Source organism: Pistacia vera, unplaced genomic scaffold (assembly GCF_008641045.1).
Source record: "Pistacia vera cultivar Batoury unplaced genomic scaffold, PisVer_v2 Contig100, whole genome shotgun sequence".
Taxonomy (NCBI): Eukaryota; Viridiplantae; Streptophyta; class Magnoliopsida; order Sapindales; family Anacardiaceae; genus Pistacia; species Pistacia vera.
Genome location: NW_022195028.1, coordinates 2008956 through 2017326, shown reverse-complemented (window position 1 = coordinate 2017326; position 8371 = coordinate 2008956). Strand labels below are relative to the sequence as shown.

The following is an 8371-nucleotide window of genomic DNA, read 5'->3' as shown; positions in this document are numbered from 1 at the left end:
AAAATCTGATCACTAACATCAAATATCATATTTTCATACATATATATATTTATATATATAGTCCATACATGGATTTTTATGCATGATGAGCAATAAAAATCCAAAATGCACTATCACATGTGCATAACCCAAAAAAAAAAAAAGCATGCACCCACATTTTCCCCACTAGCTATCTATCTGTGCATAACTAACAAAAAAATGCCCACCTCATGTACACCATCTAACAGATATATGCAAACAATCCTAAAAAGATGGTTCTACCCCTATGTCAAAATATCTACTGCCCATACAACAAAAAACTAACCATCAATACTGTTAGCATGTCAAGTGTCACTAGTTTTGATTTTTGAAATAGCTGTAGCTGATGAGGACGAGTCTTCATCAGTTGGAGATGGCAATGGCTGTCGAGTTGGAGCTTTACCAGATTGCTGTAGTTCAAGGGCTATAGTTAGCTGCTTCATCATCTCCAACAAGACAAATTGTTGTTGTTCAAGGCTTTTTATTTTCTCTTTTTGTTGATCAAATAAGATGAGTTGCTCCTCCAACTGTTTAATCTCATTTTCTTGTTGTTGCACAATGCACCTTAACTCTACTTTTGCTGCAGTGGAATGATGCTCAGTCTGTGAAAATGCAAAATTTTGGTTAAATCCGGAAGCTTTACCCAAAACTTCCTCACATATTTCAGCTTCTGTTTTTTCACTTTCCCCTGCTTGTGTTTCATCTTGCAGCTCTATCATTTTTTCCTACCATCAATTCAATGCATAATCAATAAGTCAACCAAGAAACTAAATAGTGACATAAAAGAATACTGCAGCACCAAACAAAAATAAAATTGATGGAGTAGAGAAGCAAGTATCTCAAACATTATCAATCTAAACTTCAATTCCCTAGTTTTAAATTTTAAAGTTACATATTTACTAATCAATTAACAACATGCTAACATAAATAAAATCAATCCATGAAAATAAAAATGCTCTTAAAAGGCTCCTAAAATTGCACTTTTAGTTATAGCATGTCCCTAGGATGGATGACAACTGACGCAAAAATGCTTAGAAGAAAATTTGAAATATCTACATAAACCATGAAACAAGTTTTTCCTACTAGAAGAAACTCTAACTTTCTACTTTAAAAAATACAAACTGTAAAGTTCAATCAAGAGAAACAGTATAACACAAGTTAAATTTAAGCCTTATCCTGCAATGTTTGTAACATATCAATAGCAAACCACAGCATAGTTATAAAAGTTTGGTAACACTCAGGAAAACTAAATGCCAATATCAAACAAATGCACAAGCACCAACATAATTACAGGTCAAAAGATGACAGAGAAATGCAATGATGATCAACTTCCATTCCGTATCACCATACATTTATACCCAATTCAATGGTAAGACATTTCATATATCGATAATTGAAAGATGATCAACTTACATATAGCTCTCTTGCTTGTTCATTAATCCACCCTTTCTCGGCGCTCCAATGAGTGTCATGAAATAATTGTATAGGATAGACAGATTCCCCAAGTTGGTGCGCCTTAATAGTTCATATCGTCATTGACCATAAATTAAAATAAAATTAGTAAACAGGAAAACAAAGTTGTATATTTGTATAGGTGAATAATATTAAATACCTTTTCTTTTTTATGCTGGATAAAGTTCTTGGAACCACCGCGGTGTTACACCTCATCTTCGACCGATTCTCAGAATAAGTTTTTGATCGTGCCTAACACCACAAAATTTAATATTAAAATACAATACATATATAATAACATTAAAAGCCATGTTGACCTTACCTAAAACTTTTCACTAGAAAAAAGGTCATAAAGATATATCCAATCATCGGGATCTTTAATTTCTTCAAGTCTATTCTGTAATGCTTACTCCTTAGTAGCATATGCTTTGAATTTCTTGTGTAGGGCACTTCGAAAGTTGTTGAATCTCTTACACAGTTTGTGCTTCAGCCATTTGAGTACATGGGGCTCCGTGACATCAATGTCAAACTTGGTCTAAATTCATCAATAATGTATATGCATTAAACTTATATGGGTATTATATATTATTTTCATAAGGAAGTATGACAATATGGATAATGATATTAAACTACATTACCGTGATATGAGCAATCATTTGTTTTTTGACATTGTAAGGAACTTTCTTCCAAGTAAGCACTCTAACGGGGGCATAGTTTCTCGCAACTATTCCTACCTCAGTACTCAACTTTGATGCATTTACTCCAATAGGTACTCCATCTTCTTTTTGAAAGTCTACATGCAACTTCGACTGCGCTGTTTGTACGAGTCTTTCACATCCAACTCCTCTAGTCTTCCCTCTCACGTTCTTTGCCACAATATTGTCTACAAAATCAAAATAATGCATCATTAGTAAATAATATGTTATCACAAGGACGGTTTAGATGTTGGTAAAGTAAAATGTATTCTTAAATTTTAAACAAACATTGCAGACAATATCTAAAATCCAAGTATATATTTCAGTATGCTTATATTAACCAATATCATATCTTTACCAGTGTTTGCAAAAATTTCAGGAGTCGGTACAGGACTATGATTCTGTCGAAAAACATTTGCACATCTAGCTAGGGTCCTTCTTGTACCAGGAGCCATCTTCGGAATCTATGTTCCACTCAAAAAAATTTGATCTAATATTTCATCAATACGATTGAAAGGCCCAAAACATTGAGAAACCAGGTTGGTACTTTCTACATATGCTTTAATCTATTTGCATTTTTGAAGTTATAAGTCAACAAGGATTGAAATTAAATACATATTCGTCTGTAACAACCTGTACCCAAATACATAAGTCATGATTGCGCTCATGATTTAATTCGAGTTCACCAGCAACAACCTACAGCCAAGTTGGTCAATAGTTTAAAAAATAAATACATATAAGAAAAAACTGGCAAAAGAATTTGATCAAAACAAAAATTGAAATGGACGAATGTAAAACAGTCAAGCGGCCATTGCTCATATGCCCCACCTTCAACTGAAAAATATGTGCGGCCTATTCTTATAGGGCTACGTAATAGCATACTTTGGAATAATTCTGCAGAGATTCATCCATAGTTAGCCTTACTAATTAATGGTTTTGGAATGTATCTTCTTTCATTCATATCTGTAGTTAGCCGCATTCTAAAACAAAAATGTGTTCTTAAGCATGGCATCCTGACAATCAATGAAACTGTGGTGCAGAGCCTCTATTTGGTGACAATTAAGCATGTCCAAAAGAACCCTATCATGTCACAAAGTACTTAAAAATTAAACATTGATCATTATCAAAAGGGCAAGCTGTTAATACAGAAAAAGTCTCAAAACCTATCGAGTCAATCATCACTATAATTATGTCATTAAACACCATAATTAATCAAACTCTTGATAACTATTTTAACCAAATTAAAAGCATAAACAAATATTTCATGGTGGCATAGATACTCAAAAGGCACATTAAGATTCATATGCCTCATAGAAGTAAAGAACAAACCCTTCTAGCATCAGCAGCCATGGCAAGAGCAATGAGAACATTAGCTTTTCTCATAATAGAAATACCTTCAGTTAGCTTTTGTTGCTGAACCCTAGGGGAGCATGCCAACGTTTTCCCTTAAGTAGCTTAAAAAGCAAATGGGTGCAAAATTGTCAAACTATAATTAAAATGAGAACCACAAAAATTCCAGTTTAAGTCACCCTATTCATTAAACTATTTGCAAGTACAGTGCTCCAATGGACATACTTTCTCACTTCTGTTACAAACAAAAAGAAATGCCAACAGAACCATACTGCAAGAAAATGTAATGAATAAATCACCTTAATCTGATCATTTTTTCCATCTTCCAGTATATAATAAAATAATTTTCCCTTTCCCATATACACTCAAAAATTCTGTTAATGTTAACCGAAACTATTTGCATGCATCTCCATTTGCATGTATGTGGAACCTTTCAAACCTAAAGAGGAAGAACTAAAAATAATGAAACCAATACCATTCTTCAAATTTGGCAACCTGCCTAAACTATATCATCCCAACTATGCAATTCGTGGAAACAAACAGAAATTTAAGATGCTCGTAAGTATAACCTGTGATGAGATATGACAACTTTCAATTACAAACTGCAACAAACCACAAAGAAATGATTTCCTGAATGGATAAACCTTGTTTTAACTCTATGAGCTTATCAACCTTACAGCCAGAGCAGTTCTCACAGAAACATTCATCTACATACAATTTTGAGGACTGAACAGTAATTGGAACAAATGGAACAATATGATCAATAGGATGAAAGAAAGTACGCGGCTTTGGGAACATATAATGGCTTGCCCAAGAAGGAAAACAAAGTCTTAGGTTGTCAATATTGCTTGACCTTTGCAGCAATACCAGATGGGGCAAGATGGCAACTGCTTCAAGATAGATTGAGAAGCTCCAAATATTTTATCAAAACATGATGGGTTTTCCATCAGAAATCAAATCTATTTACTAAATAAAAACGTAATTTACTAATCAACAACACAAATTACTGTAAACAAGAAAACGATATGAGGAGAAACATCATCTTTCTCAAAATCACCTATAATTGTACATTATCAGTTTCCTAACACAATACGTACCAAGTCTAACGTGGTCCATCAATCCATCAAATGAGCACCAACTCAAACTTCTTCTATTGGGGAAATCGCCAGGGATTTGTGTGGAGAAGAAATTGGGAATTTTGGGAAACAGGTAGGGATTTGCGTGGAGAAGAGAAGAGCTAGGTAAGGTTATGAGATTGGGAATTTAGGGAAATAGCTAGGGATTTGCGTGGAGAAGAGAAGAGTTAGGTTATGAGATTGGGAATTTGGGGAAATAGCTAGGGATTTGCATGGAGAAGATTAGGAATTTGGGGAAAGGCTTACTTTATATAGGTTAAGGTTTTTTTGTAAATAACTTTAAAAAGTAAGGCTTTTAATTAGTTGTTTAATTTTTAAATATAATTATATTTTGCAAACAAATCAATTTGTAACTAAATTTTTAGTCAGGAAAGAATTAGTTATAGTTGCCTATAATTGAAGTCTGGCGAAAACTAATAATTTGGGGGAAACATGAATTTTTCAACTTAAATTGGCAACTAAACCGAATTTAGTTGCTATTTATAATTTTTTGCAACTATTGTTAATATGAACACAAACATTTGTTGCTAAAAATACCTTGGGACCCTTGTAATTATTGTCCAAATATGGGATATTTTGGTAATTTAATTTTTCTATAACTAATCATAATAGTTACTAATAAATTCCTAATTAACCGTAACTAATTTAGCTATTAAGGGGTAGTTGCAAAAAAATGTTTTTTGTAACCAATAATGTAGATGCAAATTGTCAAATTATGGAGGGAAAAATCGCCCACCAAAAATTGCAACTAAATTTATTAGTCACTAAGGCAACCTATTATGCAACTAACAAAATAGTCGCAGAACATTAACTTTAGAAGCCAAAAGTTGGAACATGTGGACCCCGAAATTGAGTTGCTCTTTGCTCGACCAATGGCAATTTAGTTGGTAAATGTAGCCTTTTTGCAACTAATTCTGGTTATTTGCTAAAAAATTGGTTGCAGAATGTAGTTTTTCTTGTAGTTATACTAGACTAACCAGTTCAATAATATAAAACTATCCATGCATGATTAGCCAAAACTTTGATATTAATTATTTTATCTAGGTTAGATGTTTAATAAGAACAGGAACAAGGGTAAAAAAAATCAACACCGAGCAAGAATATTTCTCATAGCACTCATATTTCGTCAACTCCTATGGCATCTGCTTCTCCGACATGGACTCTTTTGACATTGAGTCCTTATTCGACTCTTCCGGCTTCAATACATATTTCATCTATCAGTCCTGGTGGAGATGATAGTATATTAGGCAGTATTTGTATATGTTAATGTTTGAAATTATTTTATTTTATTCATTATTAATATTTAATGTAAATTTTTAAATATTGCAAGAGCCTCCTCCTTCAAAGAAAAAAGTACGTATGACGACACGTGGAGTAGGCATCGAAGATATTGTCAAGGTCTCTGGGAAGATTAGGATCGTGATGGATCCTGAAACTAGTAGACCCAAGTGCGAATTAGCTTCAAAGTGACTATCAAGTGAATGTAGGTTTTTGGTATGAACCATGGCTCCACATCAGGCTAAAAAGTGGAAGAAGATTGATCTCGATGTTAAAAAGTTGATTATGACTCCTTTATTGGTAAATTTGTTATTAATTTTATTAGTCCTTGAGTACCTTAATTGTCTTATGGATAGGGCTTATCGCGATAATCTTTATGATCATGCCCAATATTTTCGAAGCTTTGAGGATCCTGAAGAAGCGCAGCGACACCTTTATAAAGATGTGTGACCAGAAGATTGGGATTGGTTATGCATACATTTTGCTAGTGAAGATTATCAAGTAATAATTTTTAATATTTATGATTTTTACTAGTAATGTTACGTGGATGATTTGTACTCATTTGCTTATTATTTAATGCTTATTATTGAAATATTATCTAATATTTATTTTGGCCTAACTAAGATATTATTATATATTTCATTATGCATCATTATTCAATTTTCAAAAACTTTCGAAAGTAAACAAGGCCAATCGTGCTAAGTTGCCATACAATCGTCATGGTGGGTCAAAACCCTTTGTTTTTCACTGAACAGATAATTCACAAGTTTGAAATATTTATTTTTGAATAGTTTTTTTTTTTATTTAAAGTGTATATTGTAATTGTTATTTTTTTTTTTTTTGAATATTAATTGTCTTTTATTTGTTTATTTTTTTAATATTAGGATCTTCCTAAAGGCCAACTCCAAAGGGAGGTGCATTTATTCCATTACACTCATTTCAGTAGTAAAAGAAATACTTGGATAAATGATGAAGCCAAGGTTCGATATGTAAGTATTATGTAGTGTATTTCATTTTTATTTTTTTTGTATAAAAGTTTATTATATTTTTATATTATATTGATATTATAATCTAATACCTTTTAGTTTTTAATTTATAAAATTATATTGTTTTAATTTATATAGATGTACAGCATATGTACATATATATTATTCTTGTAGGAACAAATGGAGAACATTCTCAATTATGAGCCTAAAGAAGGTTCTCAGCCATCAACTCAATTAGAGATCACTCAACAGGTTTAAGGAAAAAAACCTTCTTGTTATTGTGGATTTATGGTCCAAAACCACATGCATCTTCTAAGACTTCAAGGCAAGCTAATTAAGAAGTTTTAGAGGAACTCGCACACTTGTGTGAGGAAGTGCAAGAATTACGAGGCATAAAGGAAGAATTTCGCCAATAGGCAAACGATGGAGAAGATGCAACAATTCATCTCAATTAATATGGGTTCTTGATCTAATGGCTCACAGACATTTCCGGGCCAATTTCCAGCAGATCTTGCACCACCTGCAACAATTTGAGTTTTTATTTGTCACTTTTTGTTGAATATTAACAATTTAGTCAACTTTATATATTTTTAACTTTTTATTTGAAAACAAACACATATAGTTCTATAATATTTGGTTTGATATATTTGTGTGATTTCAATTAATTACATTTACAAATTAATATTTACGTTTTAGAATTAAATTTTAAATGTCTAAGATAAATTAAATATTATTTAATCATATATTAAAATGGGTGGCGACAATTATATTTCAATGTTGTAGACTTTTAGCTATGAAATACATTCATCATTGAAAAGTTTTGCTGATGACTTTTACGTTTCATTGCTAATAGTTTCAAGTGATGAAATATAAAGAACTGTCATGCTATACTTTAAACGACACATACATAGATTACGTTGCTATTAACTTTAGGCTACATCAACTCATATTTTATCGCGCTACATGTTAGGCGACAAAACGTCACATTTAGTTGCCATATACTTTAGGCGACTCACACAATCACTACAAGAAAACTGACATTTTGCAACCAATTTTTTAGCAACTAACCAGAATTAGTTGCAAAAATGCTACATTTACCAACTAAATTGACATTAGTCGAGCAAAGATGATTAAAATTTTGGGGCCCACATGTTTCAACATTTGGCATCTAAAGTTAATTTTTTACGACTATTTTGTTAGTCACAAAACCGGTTACTTTAGTGACTAATAAATTTAGTTACAATTTTTTCCGGGTGATTTTTTCCTCCAAAATTTGATAATTTGCATCTAAAATATTATATTTTGCATCTACATTTTTTGTTACAAAAAACAATTTTTTTCAACTACTAATTTAGTTGCTAAATTAGCTGCCAATAATTAGGGATTTATTAGTAACTATTATGATTAGTTGTAGAAAAATGAAATTACCAAAATATCCCATATTTGGACAGTAATT

At 31.9% G+C, this 8371-nt stretch overlaps 1 protein-coding gene across 1 annotated transcript; it reads right to left on the bottom strand.

Moving 5' to 3' along the window:
* Positions 1-323: 323 nt before the first annotated feature.
* LOC116129280 lies at positions 324-1448 on the bottom strand. Its single transcript, XM_031415059.1, has 2 exons — positions 1432-1448; positions 324-743 (listed from the first exon to the last, which is right to left on the bottom strand). The coding sequence occupies exon 2, from the start codon at positions 735-737 to the stop codon at positions 324-326; it is 414 nt and encodes a 137-aa protein (XP_031270919.1). The 5' UTR covers positions 738-743; positions 1432-1448.
* Between the last annotated feature and the right edge of the window lie 6923 nt (positions 1449-8371).